The sequence below is a fragment of the Zonotrichia leucophrys genome, chromosome 5, assembly GCF_028769735.1.
Source record: "Zonotrichia leucophrys gambelii isolate GWCS_2022_RI chromosome 5, RI_Zleu_2.0, whole genome shotgun sequence".
Lineage (NCBI taxonomy): Eukaryota > Metazoa > Chordata > Aves > Passeriformes > Passerellidae > Zonotrichia > Zonotrichia leucophrys.
Genome location: NC_088175.1, coordinates 42,499,907 through 42,518,297, shown reverse-complemented (window position 1 = coordinate 42,518,297; position 18,391 = coordinate 42,499,907). Strand labels below are relative to the sequence as shown.

At 49.9% G+C, this 18,391-nt stretch overlaps 2 protein-coding genes across 2 annotated transcripts in view; one reads left to right on the top strand and one right to left on the bottom strand.

The window, feature by feature from the left end:
* Positions 1 to 17,358, bottom strand: part of SLC22A18 (solute carrier family 22 member 18) — an 81,192-nt gene extending 63,834 nt beyond the window's left edge. The window contains exon 1 of the mRNA XM_064714026.1: positions 17,221 to 17,358. The gene's annotated coding sequence lies outside the window, so the exon portion shown is untranslated. The remainder of the gene's footprint in view (positions 1 to 17,220) is intronic.
* Positions 11,055 to 12,712, top strand: CDKN1C (cyclin dependent kinase inhibitor 1C). The gene is made up of 3 exons (XM_064714445.1): positions 11,055 to 11,675; positions 11,765 to 11,891; positions 12,032 to 12,712. The coding sequence occupies exons 1-2, from the start codon at positions 11,225 to 11,227 to the stop codon at positions 11,884 to 11,886; spliced, it is 573 nt and encodes a 190-aa protein (XP_064570515.1). The 5' UTR covers positions 11,055 to 11,224; the 3' UTR covers positions 11,887 to 11,891; positions 12,032 to 12,712.
* Positions 17,359 to 18,391: the final 1,033 nt, after the last annotated feature.

Sequence of the window (18,391 nt, the reverse complement as noted above, 5' to 3'; positions counted from 1 at the left end):
GCAGGCCTGACCCATCCATCTCTGGAGGAAAATGGGATTGAAGGACTGGTTGTTCCATCAGCTGCTGAACAGGGTCCAGGCAAAACTCCACACACTAATAAGCCGTGGTGACAGCCCAGAATCAATGGATGCTTCTGCTGCCTCTGTGGTTGTGTCTTCAGCTTCCTGGCATGTTGGCATGCCCAGTCTTCAGACAACTCACTGCTGGATAATGGATGAAGCCCTGGGCTCCAAGATACACACAGTGCATTGGCAGTCTGGGGTTCACAGCCAAAGAATATTCTAGAAGTGATAAATCCGGATGCACACACGAATGGAGGCTCAAACTTCGCCTGCAATGTACAATATTTCATTCAGCTGGTATTACACAGCCACCTTCTGGAATTGCAGCAATGTCTGGAATGCAAAAGCTGTTTATCATTTAAATAACATTTAGGCCATTATAATTTATATGAGAATTGTGACTGATTGGGGCTGTATGGGGCTTCTTGTTGTGGTTTGCTGTAGGAATGCTGCAGATTTCCTCTGCACACATAACATTCTCCACACAATGGGAGTCCCAGACATTTTCAACTAGTCTCAAGCCTTCTGCCTTTACCAAAACATTTTCCTGTGTCAGAGTCAAACAATTGCCTGATTTATAAATCTCAAGCATTCAGGAGACCACCAGCAGCACAATGTAACAAGAATCCCTCTGTCATCCCTTCCAACAAAGCTGTACACAGCACAAACAAAACACGGGTGTGCATCCAGTGCTCCTGCAAGTGCACATTTCTGTATGGAGCAAGGAGGAAAGGGCAAAGCATGTGTCTGCAAAACCCTGCACATCCCAGAGACAGCTCCGAGCACAGAAGGGGATCTGTGCTACATGCTGAGACAAATCCTTACAAATCCAGGGCCAGGGGAGACATTTCCTCTCCCAGTCTTGCACAGAACCAACACGCCAGGAGTGGGGAGAGGACAGCTGAGCCCATGGCACAACCCCCTACATAAGTTGGGGATAAACCTATGTTGCAGAGATTTGCTGCCTATGGCTGGGAGAGAACACAGATATATATCCAGAGTCATGCAGGCTGGATTTATCAGCAGCTCAAAAATGTGCAAACATGGCTTCACAGCCCCTGACTGATCTGGGCTCTAAATGACTTACAAAGCCTCGTCCAAGGTTCTTGTTCTTCTCCCTCTAAGTAAAACACCTCATTTCAGATGAAGGCTTGAATGGTCTTGTAAGGTCAGAGCAAATCCTGGAGCTCACACTGCTGCAAATCGGAGCAGAGCATGTACCCCTGCCTATCAGTCAATTCAGCAGGAAAACCAAAGTTTTTAAAGATCTGGAGGACACAAGCCCTTGGAGGCGTCCTCTCTGCCAGCTAGGTCTGCACCCCCTGCATCAGTAACAAGAGCTGTAGCCACGGCTACTCGGGGAGAACAATTACAATCTTGATTTCAGTTAGAAATACAAGAAAAATGACAGTCCTACAAATGCTGGGGGTTTTGTTCAAACCACCAGAAGACTTTGGAGATGCTTCATTGCTTCCTCCTGGCCTGCCCATAAAATCTCTGCTTGAATTTATCTGAGACAAAAAGAAATCAAATCACCTTTGCTGGAAGTGGGAATTCCTCATGGACTCCTTAGCACTGAGACTGTAGGGGGAATCCACTAGGGCTCTTGAGTGGGATATGAGGAATCCTCACAGTGGTTTGGGGAAAAGTTTCAAGCAAAACCAGTGCTGAACACTGAATACAACTCTAGCACAGACAGATAGATGACAGTGGAAAAGTTCAGAAAACACATCTCTGAGCTCAGCCTACTCTATCATATAATTAAATCCCTCTTCAAATATATCTGAAATTTTGCTGTAAGAAGTCAGAACCTTCATGGTATCATTTGATCCTCTTATTTCCAGTTTCAACCTCTACAGGCATGGCCTTCCCTCAGAGCAAACAATGAAGATGCATTTCTAGCATGTTGCAGGTATGTCTGTCACAAGAAAACACCAAACCTGCTCAATTGTTCTCTCTTGAAAGCACAATTTTTAGAATAGTTCTTTAGAATTATTTTGGAACAACACTAAGACCTGTGAATTAAATTTATCTCTCTTTGTAAAGAATCACAACAGACTTTGCACACTGTTAGGATCCAACCTTGGCATCAGGACATGAGGGCATACACAGATTTTCCCAAGACAAAATTCCTAAGAGCTATTTATTTTAAAAAGGTATTTCAAAATATTTTTTTAAAGCTTGTCCCTGAGATGATCACAGGCTCACAATGCAGAAATCAAGCAAGTTTTACAAATTTTTAGACTAGCTCTGTAAAACTGCCCCAGGTAGAGTGCTGGGAAGTAATTCCCCAACCTCCAAACCTGACTGGGTCCTGAAGGCTCCTGTTAAAACTGACACCAATCTACTCAGCATGTCTGCCCAGCCTCTCTCCTCACTGCCTTCCAAACAAAACAATAAGGATTTACTCCTTTTATTTATTGCCCAGTACCACCAGGGGAGTAGTGGGTTATATCCCTTCTAAGCCTCATCAATCAAATTGCCAAATTCAGCCATCTCTGCACAGGTGAAGCAACAACCACCACAAATCCCACTGGAGGTGCCCTCAGAAGCTGCAGGACTGCCAGGGCAGGTCACAGACAAATCTTGCTTAATGGCTGCGGTGCATGAAAAGAAAAGACTCCAGATTAAAGTTGCAGCCTGGTGGTTAAAAAAGGAGGGAAAAAAAAAAAAGAAATAGCCATTCTTCCATCTGCAAAGCAAGTGCATTTGATCCAGAGAGCAATGAGATTCTGTAAACATAACACCTCCAGATGTATTTATTTCCTTCCAGAGCAAACTCACAACCATTTGGCCACTGTCAGCTTAAATGATTTCACCTGGTTTCTGTTTCCTCCTTGAATACCAACGATGACCAGCTGACTCATTTTTACTTTGAGAAGTACAGGATCTGGATTACTTGGCTTTAGACTGAAACCATGACCCCAGTTCACTGGGAGTTTTGCCTCTGATTTCCATGCTGGCAGGATTTAACTTTCAAGTCTTTCATCCAGCTCCTCTTCTGTTTTTACTGTTAGGAAAACATTTGTTTCAGACCCATTTGGTCATGGCTATGTTTGATAATGTGTCTCCTGGTTCACACCAGAAGAATTTGTGCCATGTCATTTTGAAATGCCCTCACGTGCACGCTCACTGAGCACCAGTGAGATATCTGTTATCTTGCATAGCATCAGGGTGTGGTTTTAATTGCACCTTCATGGAATTAAGGTTTAATTGAGAAACTCAGGTACAAATTAATATCTTTGTGCCTGATTCTCCTGTCCGAAGTCCAAAAGTCATCCTAGCTGAAACGGAGAGCTGGGCACCTGGAGCTCATTGCCCTACACCCTTGTTTTAGCAATAACTCCTGAAAGAAGTTTCAGAGCAGCTGCTAGGGGGAAACTTAAAAGACTACAGCACAACCTGATGATTTTTCAACCTGGTCACAGCACAGGAAAAAACTTGACTTTCTCCTGGCCTCCACCATCTACTAAGGAGCGCTACAATCACGTGTAATCAGAGTATTTAGTAACATTCTCAGGTAACAAGTCCTTCCAGCCTCTGTCCAAAGCTCAAGAACAGCCTCATTAAGAATTAGATGTGTCACTGGGTGTAATGCAAACCATTAGAAAGCCTTTAGGCCAGTGCTACCTGTGGCCTTCCACCTTTTCTGCCCTGTTAGGGGACATGGCACTTGTTTTCTCTTTGGATCTGCAGGGGGCTGAAGGCAAGTGGGATTTGTGCTGAGTATTGTTGTGGATGGCACATACAAATCCCTTAATGCTGCCCTTTTATATATAACACAGGCTGAGCTCCCAGCAATGAGGCACAGCACTAATTGTTCTGCATGGTATAGATGTGCTGCTGGAGCCAGGTACAATTAACTCCTCACTCTGTAGGAATACATACCTGATTGTGGGCATGGCAGCCCTATTATAGTTAAACTGCTGTAAAATGAACGTGATGGACTCCCCCAGGGGAGTTCTTTGAACCCCTCCCTCTGCAGGTTCACAACTGGCTTGGTGATGTTTGGTCCACATTCAATGCTTGCAGCAAAATTAATGCTATGATTCTAGCAGAGAGATTATAAAGTGATTGCTTTCCAAGATTAAGAAAAAAATAAAATTTTAATGCTGTGTCTTCAGAAAGTTACTGCCCTAAAAGCGAATTTAAAGCCGTAGGCAAGAAGATAAATTAATCAAAGATTACAAACAAGAAGCCGGGGGGTGAGGAGGGAGGGAAGATGATCTCACCATGCTGCGTCACTGCAAGATATCTCAACAGCCCATCGCACCAATGGAGGGAGCAAGCCCTGAAGGGGAGGCAGATAAGCAGAGGGAATCCAGCCTGGAGCGCAAGAGAAGGAACAGCCAGATCCCACAGCACTGCACTGCTTTGCCAACCGCTCCTAGAGAGGGAACCCATCGCAGGAAAATGTAAAAAACAAAACTCCTGGGGCTCCCTGGGACACGCCAGGCCTCCATGAAGCCAGACAAGTGTCTCAAGGCCTGCATCCTCTACAACTGGATCTGCTTCTCTTGGATTGCCAGGGTTAGAGCGCCATTGAGCTAAGTCACATCTGTCACATTTGAGAAGTGGCAATGACAGAAGGAGGGCTACTGGTTTTAAACCAAAAGATTTAGGATAGATATTAGGAAGAAATTCTTTGCTGTGAGGGTGGTGAGACACTGGTACATTTTGCCCAGAGACATTGGGGATGCCCCATCCCTAGAAATGTTCAAGGCCAGGTTGGATGGGGCCCTAGAACAGGAGCAACCTGTTCTGGTGGAAGATGTCCCTGCCCACAGCAGGGGGGTCAGAACAAGATAACCTTTAATGTCCCTTGCAAAGCAAGCCATTCTATGAGTTTACAATAGCAAACTTACACTTCAACCCTAATTTCTCACCAAAAAAAGTGAGTGTATTCTTCTATTCACAAATCTTACCAAAGAATGGTACAAACTTGGAGCAACTTGAGAAACCTTTAGGATGGTGGTTACAGCTAAAATGTATTTCCTTACTCTAGAAGCACTGTACACACCGTATAGAATGAAAATCTGCAATTTTCCATAACCTGCTCCCCCAAAGCTGCCCAGGGCGGCCTGCAGAGCAGCGTCCCCAGCAAACCATGCCCTGAGGGATCTCTGTGGGGAAGCAAAGAGCCTGAAACGAGCTACAGCCAGCCAGGCGCCCCTTAGGCCGCGAATAGCGCCTCAAGTCCCCCGGGGGCAGCGACCCCCGGGGCTGGGCGGCGGGAGAAGGCACCGACAAGGCAGGGGTGCTGTGGGCACAGCGGGGCTGGCACTGCCGGGCGAGGGGTGCGAGGGGTGCTGCGGGGCGAGGTGTGCTCGGCATGCTCCGGGTGCTGCGGGCACACCGCGGCCGGCACTGCGGGGAAGGTGGGGCGGCCGCGGGGCGAGCGGGGAAGGCGGCAGGGCCAACATTAGAGGGCACCATTGCCCCGCACATGGCCGCGTCCCCGGCTCCGCCGCGCCGGACGGGGCTCGGCAGGGACGGGGACCGGGGCTGGGACCGGCGGGACGGGGCGGGACGGGGTGCGGGCACGGCCCGAGAGCAAACGCGGCTCCCCCGCTCGGTTTTCCGACAGCGCCGCACGGACTGGGCCGAGCAAAACTTGGGCTCGTTTAACTCTCCCTTCACGCTGTTTTTAAGGTCTTCGTCGTCAGCATTCTTTAGGCAGCCTCAACTTCTCGGGTGTGTGTTGCTTTCACAGTCAGATTTCATGACGTTTCTAGGGCTTTGGGGAGTTTTTCCATACTCTGTAGTTTGTGTTCCCTCTAGGCATGTGCTAGGATCACTGTGGAGATGCCTGTGATGCACTTAGCGCTGCTCTTGGGCTTGCTTGGGGACCAGGCACCTCCTCTCTGCAACACTCCGGGCCATGAAGGATCTCCTTCAGGACTAGACTACTAGCAGTAAAAAACCTGTTTACTTAAGAAACATGAAACCAAAAATAAAACCTGCGTAATGGCCCCTTCACCACTACCTCCCCCTACATAAAGTAGAAATAACCTATGAAAAGCTACTCCAAAAATAATATTGCTGTGGATCAAGATGAAAGGCGAGGGGAATGTCAAAACAAGCAAAACGCAAAGCTCCAGTTCAATGCAGAGAGTGGCAATGAACAGGACCTGTGAGCGTGGAGCATGACTTTGACAGCAATTACACCAACAGAAAAACAGGGAATATAAATAAATGGAGCATTTAACTTCTGCTAAAATATCACTACACAGACAGTGAGCAAAAAAGAGCCACCCTCCACAGGTACGTACTGCGAGCTCAAAATGCTGCTGGGGACCTGCATTGCCAGCCTGCTTTCCCAGATAACAGCATCCTGCAAACGAGCCAGGCTCCTAGTCAGGATGAGGAGCCAGATGGTGAGTGGAGTTCATCTAGTAAAACAACATGATGGCAAGAGCAAAAGAGGAGTGTGAAGAGAGAATGCAATGGCCCCTGGTGCACTGGCAGGTCCATCAATAGATTAGGCTAAATTCACTGCTACCTTTGTGCTACCCTAATGATGCACAGCAGCTGGACAGCAAGGCTGGCTCTTCTTTTAACAACCAAGAACAGAAGGCATAATAAAAAAAATAATTAAAGGAAATTAAATTAAATGAAGCAATTTTTTTTTTGTCTGAGATATTGGCTTATGCCTTTTTTTTTTTTTTTTTTTTTTTGAGAACACAACAAAAAGCAATTCAAACTGAATTAAAGCTGCCAGAATTTTTCCAGGGTTCTGCTGAGATTTCCTTTACCCATTTTAACCCCTGTAATAGTGTGGTTTTGCCCAGCTATCAAATGTAGTAATTTGACACTTTATGACCTTGTCAAGAAATGGAAAATTCTGAATCTATACCAGTTTGAATAATTTTAATTGTCACTTTGATGGTGGAAAAGCCTTGATGAAGAGATTGAGCAGTCTGTCCTAACTTGAACCTTAATTGTAATCAGTTTATTTAAGCAGGATTCCAAAGTACCAAGCAAAATTGCCACTGGTATAAATGCAAATTGCTTATGATCACATGCTTAGTAAAAGAGAAGTGCAAAGGAGATAAAGTACCAATGTCTATTGGTCTATGCCTCTGCTAAAGCAATTATGGGATATACCACATTCTGAAATGAAGCAATCACATGTAGATCACACAACAGTTGAAGAATCTTGAGTTAAACATTGCTGGGTGCAGATAATAACCGTGTACTAAAGGAAGTGAGAGGAGAGCAAAGCACAAACCTCGCAGCCTCAGGGGCCCAACAACAGGTCTGCTTGTCTGGCAGCATGCTGAGGACAATCCTGCAGGAGAAGCTCGCTCCAAGACTTGCCAAAAGACAGAGGAGTGCTCCTCCATGGCACCACGTCATGGGGACTGTGTGCCTCTATACTTAAGCATCTCACTAAACCCTCTCTTCTGAGTAAGTTAACCTGGAATTGCAAAACAGCCAGCCCCATCAGAATGACAGCACTGAGAATCTCTCTTTTGTTACCTCCATAACTTCTTATCAAATCTCCTTGGTTACTCCTTGCTCAGTTTACAGTGCAAGGACCTCTCCTTCCCTATCTGCCAAGCCATCAGACTCAGCCCTGGCTCTGACAGTCAGCCTGGACCTTTTCCAAACAGAAATAGTCAAATGCAATAAACCTCCTGCAATTGCAATCCCTTTGCAATGATGCACAGGCCATAAAGGAGTTTGCTTTTCCCTCCCCTCACTCTTTTGAAACAGAGCAACCAGCAGGAATGCACACTAGTTAAAGTCATTATTTTTCCTGACAAAAGCAGATATGACTTGGATATTTTGAGCAAAAACGTTTCATTCTCATGGCGCATTGTTCTAACCATAGCAGTAATTACTCTGCTCAGTGTTCTGGAGCAGGAATTTCTAAAGAAGCTAATAGGCTTGGTGGTAGGAGCTCTTGGGTAAGATTTTGTGGCTCATGTTAGGTAAACTGCTGGTTTAGAGGATCATAACCTACCCCTCTGGCCTGAGAGTTCACAGATCCACCAAATTAAAAACATCTCTCTGTGCATACAGTACACCTCCTGAAATGGGCTGGATGCCCTCTATCTCCACACAAAAAACCAGACAGTGCTAGAACTTGTGAGCAGAAAGTGGCCAGGACTGTCACCACCACCTTAAAACCAAAATGTATAGTGGGACAAAAACATTGAGTCAAAAGCATTAGGGAGCATTAACAGTGAGGAAGCTGAACTAAAATAAACAGGGGTGGTAATCTCAAAGCTGAGCTGCTTTACCTCCCAGGTGAGCTGGAAGGTGAAGTGGCCTCACACAAGGCAACTCCTGAGCGTTGAAACCGTCGTTCCTTGCCTCCCTCAAGTGCTGCGTAAATATTGGTTCACCTCGGGGAAGGGTTTGGAAGGACAACACGTGGATTTTGCAGAGGGCACACCCACACCTTGCAAATAGCAGGGGATCTTGCTGCCATGCAGCTTTCATGGCAGGAATGTCTAAAATCAAGGAGGCAGAACACAGGAAGGGCTGGCCTCGCTGGCACGGGGGGAGGACGGCAGCAGGCTCACGAGGACTCCTCACAAAGAGCTCCTGTCTGCAGGGACCTGGCCATTGCCTTTGGCTTGAGTCTTGAACAGAGGGCACTTTTCCAGCAGGTTTCTTGAGGACCTCAAATTATTTTCTCTGCACAGCACATTTATTCCTAGAACCACCCCAACCTATATCCTGAGAGATGCATTTGATGGCTGCTGAGAGAAGTCCCCAGGTGAACACTGTGCCATGTTCTCCAACCATCCCAGCTTGTGAGACCCACACCTCCTCTCCTGGCTGAACCTGTGCCTAGATGATGTGCACCTCCTGCTTTTTGAGATGATGTGCTCTTAGTGATGAGGAACTTTTCATGACCTGCTCCCTAAAATGTAACCTTGGGGCCAAGAGACTTCCATATGGCCATCTTCAAGGGCCATTTTGGGATGGAAAGAATAGTGGGGTAATAGTCACCTAAAGCAGCCACATGGGTAGGCTGTCCAGCTCACCTGGGAAACTGAGAATGGCTGAACATAACATCTGAACAAGCATCTTTAAAAGAAAAAAGTCCTCACATTTCTTAGAACACCAGTGCTATCACCATTAGTGAAATGAAAGTGCTCTGACTGTACCACTGGTCAGCAAAATCTTCTGCCAGGTGTGAAAGCATCTTTAAACAAAAAAAAAAAAAAATCTTCTCATTCCTTAAAACACCAGTGCTATCACCATCAGTGAAATGAAAGTGCTCTGTCTGTACCACTGGTCTGCAAAATCTTCCATGCCAGCCCAGGAAACAAGTGGGGATCTGCACCCTGAAGGCACCTGCTGCATCTTCTTCTCTCCATCACCAAGCTACAGACACTCCCCAGCCAGCATCCCACCTGTCCCCACAAACATCAGGAAATGACTTCAGGAGATCAAACCTGGCATGGCATCTCACTGCTCAGCAGTCTGAGCATGGATAGATCCTTCCTGTGCAGAGAGCCAGGCTCCAACATTCTCTGTGCCAGCAGCAGCCAACCCCAGGTGCGTGGATCCAAACCCACAGGCACTGCTGGTGCCTCCTGGGGCAGGCAGGCTTGGGAAGCACCACTGAAGGTGCAGCACCTTGGGGGTGACAGGGGCTGTCCCAGCTGCCACAAGCTCCTCGCTGGCATGGCAAGTGCAGGAGTGAGGGTCCCCAGCACTGCTGGAGGGCTGCTCTGGCACAGAGGTGGGACAAATGTGGAAACACAACAGACTGACTTTGGTGCACCTGGCAAGGCCTTTGCATGGATGCAAAGACAAATTCCTCTCTTCTTGAAGCAGACCTACCTGTGGGCACCATTGCCCAAAGCTGCAACCCCTCCAGCCCTGCAGCAAGCAGGCATCTGGGGCAGTCTCTGCAAAGCCAGCACATGCTAGGAATTAATATTAATTTTATTCCCTCTAGGAAATAAAATCATCCAGGTTGTCTTTTCTCAAGGGTTTGAACTTCCCAAAGGCAAGAGCCATAGGGACATGAGTGAGGGGGTCCCCAAACACACTGCATGAAAGAGGTTCTTCTTTCCCCTTGTTGGCTGCAGATGAAAAAAATCATTGTCACGATGACCCTCTGAGACGCGCATCAACACTGTGATGATGTTGTGGGACCAGTTTTAGCACGGTGTCAATTATGCTCCCCCTTCTTTTCCTTTCATACTCCTCCATCCCAAAACAACAAAAGGCAATGATTGCAGTGACCTGCAGAAAATGTAAAGCACAAGCCAGCTGATCCCTGGCAACACAATAGCAAGATTAGTTCATCTGCAGTGAACAAACACGTATTATGTGGGTTTTAAAGTCAGGAGAGGAAAATGCTGTGGTTTTCATGCACTTCTATTCACTACGGCTGCAAGTTATTACTTCCATGCAGCTGAGAAGCTCTATTTTTAAAAATAGCCTTCAGCTTGTTTTGAAATCTGCAAGCATCTCGCTTTGTTTTGCAGCAGAGTAATAAAAATCTCCGAGCCAGAAACGATCCCGTTTTCCTCCACACGCATCGCCTCCCCCGCCCCAAGCCCCCGCGCTCCACGGATGCTGAAAAAACTGGCGACACTCCTCGAGGAGAAAAAATTTAAAAATCTCAAACAAAATAATAGTAAAAAATAATAGTAAAAACACTCCCACACGCACCCTTCACGCGGAAAAGGCAACGCGAAGTGAGGGGGAAAAAACAACCCCGAAAGTCGCCGGCTTGGAAGCGGCGGCGGAGCCGCGGCCGGCGGCAGACAAAGGGAGCGGGGCCGGCCGCGGGCGGGGAGCGCGGCTGCCGCCCCCCGGGGCCGGGCCAGCGCCGGGGCCGCCCCCCCGGGCCGGGCCGGGCCAGGGCGGGCCAATGCGGCCGGCGGCGGCGCGGCGCTGCCCGGCGCAGCCAATGGAGGGCGCGGGCAGCAGCGCTGCCGCCGGGGGCCGGGGGGCGGCGGGGGGGCCCCCGCCAATCGCGGCGGGCCGGCGGCAGGGAAACACTATTATGCTAATGGTGTTTTGCTCGCACTCGCGGGGAGCGGGGTTTAAAAGGCAGCGGCCGGGGGCAGGGGTTCAAAGGCGGGAGGCAGGGCCGCTCTGAGCGCGAGGGAGCGAGCGGACGGGACAGGACGGCAGGAGAGGAGCGGCGGGGGGGCACGCACGCCTTCCCGGCCCGGCGGCGATGTCCAACGTGCACCTCTCCGGCACCGCCGCCCTGGAGCGCCTCTCGGCCCGGCGAGCCCTGGTCGGGCACGGCCGTAGCCCCGTCTGCAGGAGCCTCTTCGGGCCGGTGGACCACGAGGAGCTGGGCCGGGAGCTGCGGGAGCGCCTGCGGGAGATGGGGGAGGACGACCAGCGGCGCTGGGACTACAACTTCCAAACCGACACGCCGCTGCCGGGGCCCGGCCGCCTGCGCTGGGAGGAGGTGGAGGCCGCCGCCGTGCCCGCTTTCTACCGGGAGACTCTGCAGGTGGGACGGTGCCGCGTCCCTCTCGTCCGGGCGCCCCCGTCCCCGCCGCCACCGCCCGCCGCCGGCAAGGGCCCCGGGGCCCGCCTGAGCCGGGAGAACCGCGCAGCGCCCCGCCGCCGCGGCATGCGGCTCCGCCGGAGGGGCCCGACCGCCCGCATCACAGGTGCGTGGGGAGCCGGGGAGCGCGGGGGACGGGGGCCGTCCCGCCGCACTGGCTGACGGGCCCCTCTTTCCTCTCCGTCCCCCATCCAGATTTCTTCGCGAGGAGAAAAAGGCCGGCGGAGCCCAAGGCGGCGGCGGAGCGCCCCAGCGGCTGCCCGCCGCCCCCCGCCGCCGTGCCGGCTGAGCAGACTCCCCGCAAGCGGCTCCGGTGAGCCAGGTAAGACGCGCCCCGGGAGCGGACGAGGCTGTCCGGGCGCTTTCTGCCGCGCTCTCTTCCTTACTTCCTATACCACGACCAATTATTTTTCCCTTGCTTATTTTTTTTTCTCCTCCCTTTTCTTTTTTGTTCTCCTCCAGACTTTTGCACTACTGCACCCACGGGAGAGGCGCGCCGCCGCGGGAGGCGCGACGCCCCGGAGGCAGACGCGGGGGGCCGGGGCGGGCGGCGCGGAGAGCCGGGACCCCCCCGCGCCCGCCCGGCCCGGCTGCGGGAGCCGGAGCGGAGCCGCAGCGCCGGCCGCGCACGGAGCAGTGTTATCGTACAACAGTGCAATGTATGACGTTCTGTATAGAAATGTATTATGCCTAATGTGAGTACACTGGCCAGAAGTGTAAAGCTTTAAAAGTCATTTATAAGAAATGTTTAATCTCTGCTGAGCTCTCAGTGCAAAAAATGGAAAAATTAAAAAAACAAGTGTATATTTGTACAAAACTTTTTTTAAGAGTTATACTAACTTATATTTTCTATTTATGTCAGAAACTTTGTGGATAACTTTGACATCCAATAGTCTTTTTTTTTCTTTTGGTTAAGCCAAAGGGCACTATATTTGCTTTTGTTATTCACAAAATGTAAATTTATTTTTATAGTGGAATTTTTTTTTTTTGCATTCACAAGATGTAGCTATGAATCAAAATATTTTTTAGACTTTACTTGAAGACAAAATCTGTTTCAATGGAGCCTGAGCCGGTCTGTACCACTGCCATTGCAAATAATGCCACAACTTCAATATAAAATTAAATAAAAGGAAACGGCCGCAATCCTGCTTGGTGTGTGCTGGAGGGGAAGTCCGGGGGGCGGGGGGTGGCAGGGACAGCCCTGGCGGCTGGGGCGGAGGAGCCCAGCCCCGTCTGAGTCTCTCGGGGCGGGGGCTCCTCCCTCGGCCCGGCTACCCCGGATCGCGACCCCGCCGCGGGGAGGGCGCTCCCCCCAGCGCCCCGCCGCCAAAAGCGGGCCTGCGGTCCGCCGGGGAACGGGGGAGGGCTTCTCCCTTCAAAACAAGTTCAAACTCCTGAGCGCTGCCGGGGTTAACCAAGCGTGAGGGGAGCACACGCCCTTCATCACACCCTGCCTTCGCCTTTCGGCACGCTGTATGGTTACTTCGAACAGTTCGCCCTTTCTTCCCGAGGCTGTGTCTGCCCCCCCGGAGCAGCCCGGCTGCCCCCCTCGCCATATCGGGGCTATGGCCGCTGCCTGCCTCTGTCGGGGACAGCCTCGGGGAGTGACGGTGCCTGCGGGCCGTGCCCCCAGCGGGCTCAGCACCGGGGGCCGCCCCTGTGGCGGCTGTGCAAACCTTTCCCCCTCCCCCTCTTTTACGCGGGCCCTCACTCCCCAGCCCGGAGCCCTGGCTACTGCAGGGAAGCACTTCCTGGTACCTCTTGCCCAGCAATGATTTACAGGACTAACACACAACAGTTCTGGGAAACGCAGCAGTTTCAGCTCGCCCTGAACGACGTAAAAAGCAAAACAACACTCACGCGAAATAAACCCTCCCACGAGACGAAATAAGCCCTGCCAGGCAGCATTTTGACAGTGCTTTGGTGACAGTGCTGTCACAGCCATGCAGCAGCAGCACTTTGCGGCGTCCCCACGGCCTGAGGGCAGGCTAAAGCTGCGGCACCCTCAGGCAGCCCCGAGGGGTCGGGGCGCTCCCCCTGCTCCGAATCCCAGCCCGCTCTGCCCGGGACAGGGGGACAGAGTGCTGGCTGCAGGTGGTGCAGCATTGGGATGCTGGAGAGTGCAGATGGGGAGGAGGACCAGGACGTGGGGACTGACTGGGCTGATTTATGCCTTTCCGATTCCACACCCCAATTTGGCACCTCTGAAATGCTGCATCCCCCACGCTGGACCCAGCAGCTGGGGCGGACCGAGAGGGCGTCACTCCCTGGCTTTCTGATCTCTGTATGATACACTTCCACGGAGGGGGAGGGAGCCGAGAGAATGAGGTTCAGGGTGAATAAGGCTCAAGGTTTGCCCACATCGTCTTCCCCCGTCACAGCGCTCCTCTCTGCCCCCCCCTTTCCCCCAACCTCTCCCCCCGCTGTCACGGCCGCCAAACGCTCCTGGCTGTAAAAGTAACATTGATTACCTCCAGCTCCATGATCGCTTAATCAGAACGGGATTATTTTACACGCCCGCATCAGTGGCCGCTGACTCAATACGATTTTCCCCTCCTTTGAAAAGAAAAATAGCTTTTCCCTTTCCTTATGAAAGCCAACAATACCCGGAGTGAGGCAGCTGGATCCTCCAGGATTTATGGGCTTTTCTCTCGCTTTCATGAAAGCAGGTGCCTTTGGGACCTCCATTGTCCCAGCCCGCAACTAATAATAGGACTTTTCGCAATGAAAGATCCCTGCTCCGAGCTCCCAAATACCTCGGCCGGAGGAGCCGCGAGGTGTGCCCAGCCTGGCCCGGGAGGAAAGCTCTCACCGCGGACACGGTTTGGGCACGGGGCTCTAAAGAACACAGCCCCATTCCATGGGCACTGCCCGAGTGGAGCTGCCGGGCTCGCAGCCCGCAGCAGGGATGGAGGGAGGCAGGGCCGGTCCCGCATCCGCGCTCCCCTCAGCCGGGGGTGCGGAAGGTGTGCGGCCGCCCCCGCGCCCTGCCCCACCCAGCCGGCCGGCCCTCCGCGCCCCGGCACAAAGCACACTGCCCCTATTCTTTCGGCCTTTGTAGCCATATGGCAAATCCATGTAGACACAGCCAACATCCATTTATTCAGGCACATAATGTCCCGCAACAGGGAACAATTGGAACTTTGTTTGCTTCTATTATTGATGCGAATGGGCGACAGAGAGAGAGGGAGAGAAAAAAAAATCATTTAACTATAAGAGATATCCAGCTAATTATGAACCATATGTGCCTATAGTTTCAAAGCAATCCAATGAAGTTCATTTTAAATCTAGACTACTTTATTAGTACGGAAGACAGATGTCTCAACAGTACATGCATCAGGGGAAACCATGTAAAGAAGTTCTTGAAATATTTAACTAGGACTCATTCATTGTCAGAGGGGCTTTAAAGTGCCCTTTATCATGAGAATGCATAGGCAGAAGCGGAGGGAGGCTGCTAGTTGTTACCGCCAACCCACTTACCCCTTAGCGCTAAATCCCAAATTCCACTTTGAATTTGATGACAGGAATATTTTTGGAAAGGATTCAAAATATCAGGGGTCTTGAAGGACCGAGCTTGCTGCTCATTACAGCTACAAAAAGTCAGGTCATTATTTGAGCTGCCTTAATCCCAGACTGAAACCAGCTACGTAATCAGAGGAATAATCTACTCCAAAATCACCACCGCTCCCTCTCCCAAGGAGCATTTGGAGCACGGCTACTGCAGTTCCTCCCCTGCCCCAAGAGAGACCAAGGCAGGAGCCTTAATAATACAGGACCTCCAGAAATTTTACATACAAGCATCTCTCGATGTGAAACTGTGGTGGGCACCTAAAGGAAAAGGGTGCTGAAGGAAGACTGGAAGGAAAGCTTGGTAGGAGGAGGTTTCTCAGATATTTTTTTTTTGGGGCATGCAATTATCAGCAAACAATCTTGGCAAAAAGGTATCTTTATGAGCTCAGCAACATCTACCAGTAATTAAGCCACTTCAGTTAGATGAATGCAACATATGGTTGACACTGGGAATCATTCTCCTTCCTAGCCACAACTTTGCTTTCTGGGCCAAAACTTGTTCTATTATCACTTAAAATAAACAAAACACTGCTTTCCACTTCTTCAGCAAATATTTGTTGCTAATGAGCAGGATGAATTCGTAACAAGATGGGGGGGGGGGATCCCATCATTTTTAAAGAACAATTTCTTATGTTTTGATACAGAAATAAAAAATTCATTTGCAATGAGTTGTGATTGCTTGGTAGGATGGCTGCACAGGGATATTCATGGGAAGGATCCACAAAACGAGATGCAAAATGGATTGACCATTTTAAAGCAAAGAAACAGATATGAAGAGTAATAGCATATACGCACATACAAGTAACTAACCAGGGAGTATAAAATAATTCATCAGTGAGCAGGGGATTTTTTAAGCCACATTGTCACCTATTGCTACAGCATAAAATTGAAATGCTTTTCCAATGTCTTCCCCTCCTGTACCTGCTCAGAAATGTTACTCTTGACAATTATTTTTGGAACAGGGTAAGCCAAAACACAAACTAAAAGTCTTCACTTAAGACAAAAGGATGGGCTTATATCTGACTGTCAGAGGATGGAGAAGAATCAAGTGTCTTCTCCCCCCACACACAGTATCTAATACTGAAGACCACACAATTCCCAAATTCCCAATGGAAAGTTCTTAATGCTTTGGTTTATTCTGTTGTCTTTTAAACCAAGGGGGATTTTTAGCCATGTCTTTCCAAGAACCCTTGGTTGGAACAGTGTTTTGGGGAAGAAGAGAGAATGAAAGATGCCTAAGCAGTTAGATGAGCTGTATAGGACATAAAAGCCCTGAAACAGGCCCTGCTGAGACAAAAGAGAACTCAAACTCTTTTGAGCACAGAACAAGCTAAATTTTGGACCCACTTTCCACAATTCACATGGCCAAGCCTCTGCTCCAGGAAAACCAGTAGCCTCACATCTACATCAGTGGTGTCATGTGGGCCCAGTCTACAGGATGGGGATGCAGGGAAAGGGAACAGGAGGATGAGGAGGCAGTGGCAGAAAACACCTAGGATGTGGATAACAAGGTATGGGGGAGCAGAAGCATGGCTGGGGTACACTGGAAGAGGTTGGGCAGACAACACAAAATTCTGCTGTGTGCACCAAGGGAGGGAGAGAAGAGAACAGGCCACAACATTTATACCCTGTACATTCCTTCAGAGGGTGCCTGGCCCCAGCACATCTCTGCTGTCAGCAAACACCCATGAAACTCATACAGTAACATCCTATCCCTCCCTTAAATCATTCAGTGCTATCAATAATCTCCTCTTTTCTGTCCCTGTGTCCCAGGTCAGTGTGGGAGCTAAAATTGCCCCAGACCTGCTCAGGAGTCAGTAGGTTTCATTCACATCATCAAGGACCACTCACTCTCCCCCACCAGATTTGCTTTAGCCTGCTTGATACTCCCTGTCACACACATTACACCTGTATTACACAGAGAAGGAGGGTTGGGGAAAAAACCCTCAAGTTTTTGAGGTGCCCAAGCTGTCTGTACAATTTCAGCCCAGATCTTTTGCTTGCTCCCAGTGCATTTTCACAGCCATATACACCATTTCTTCCCCCAGGACAGACAGCACACAAGTCACCCAGTGCTTTACCTTACAGGATGAATCTGGGCCATGCAGCAAAGGTGAAACTTCTGCATAAACTCCTTTTGCCAGAGAAAGCAAAGCAAGGAGCTAAAGGATGCTTTCATGTGTAATCCAGTGCCAACACTTGAATGCAGGCTTTTATTCTTCAGAGCACAGTTGGCTCCTCCTGACCTGTTCCTGCAAGAGAGGCTTTGTGCAGTTCAGGGCCAGGTGCTTCAAGTTTTCCTAAGCAGCCACTAATTGTGCCCAGGTTTGTTGGGCAGCTGATGGGAGCTGCTGGCTCTGAGCTGTGAGAGTGCTGAGCATCCACAGCTGCAGCCAGGGTCACAGTGCCTGGCTCTGCATGTGGTTTTGGCCAGACAAGGCTCATGGTTTGAAAAGGAACAGCCATGGACCAGCCTTGGACCAGCACTCCAAATTAATTATTAGCTCCCATCTCTTTTTATTGGTCTCCCCATCGTTAAGCAGGGATAATAACACTCATCACTTATATTTTGATCCATTAATGTTTGGAAAGTGCTGGGTTACTACCGTGAGCAGCACTGTATAAATCTGGTAGGGACATTAATAATGTCTTTGAGCAGGGTTTGAATAGTGCCCAGTTAATAAGACATAGCACCATCCATTGAACATGGAGAAAAACAAAATTGAGCAACTGCTCATTAAAGCGAGCACCGTTCTCTCTGTGCACTCAATGCGATCATTTAATTAAAAGATTTTATCTTCATGCACAGACACAAGGGGGCAGAGCCAAGGCCACGTCTTCCCTCATCCTCGCCTGCTCCGCATCAATCACACCACAGTATTTCTTGGATGTAACCTACAATAAGAACCTAAAACACATTCAATATTTTTTCCAAGCCCCTGCACTAACAGAAATCACTGCCTGAGCTTTGAGAAGGCTATTTACCTCGCCAGATCTATTTTTCCTGCTTGTCACCCCTCAGCCCCACCCTCGCCCTGCTGACCGCTTGCTGGACCCCTGCAGGTGCAGCCACTCGGCCCCAGCCTGTGATTTTCACCATCCTCAACACCACAGCAAGCCTAGGAAATCACCTCTGTGCCTGGCTATGAGGTAGGGGAAGGAGGAGAGTTTGTCAGAGCTGGAAGATGCTTTGTTTGGGGTTGGTTTTGAGTGGTACTGGATTAGAGGAACAAGGGCACACAGGTCCTCTTG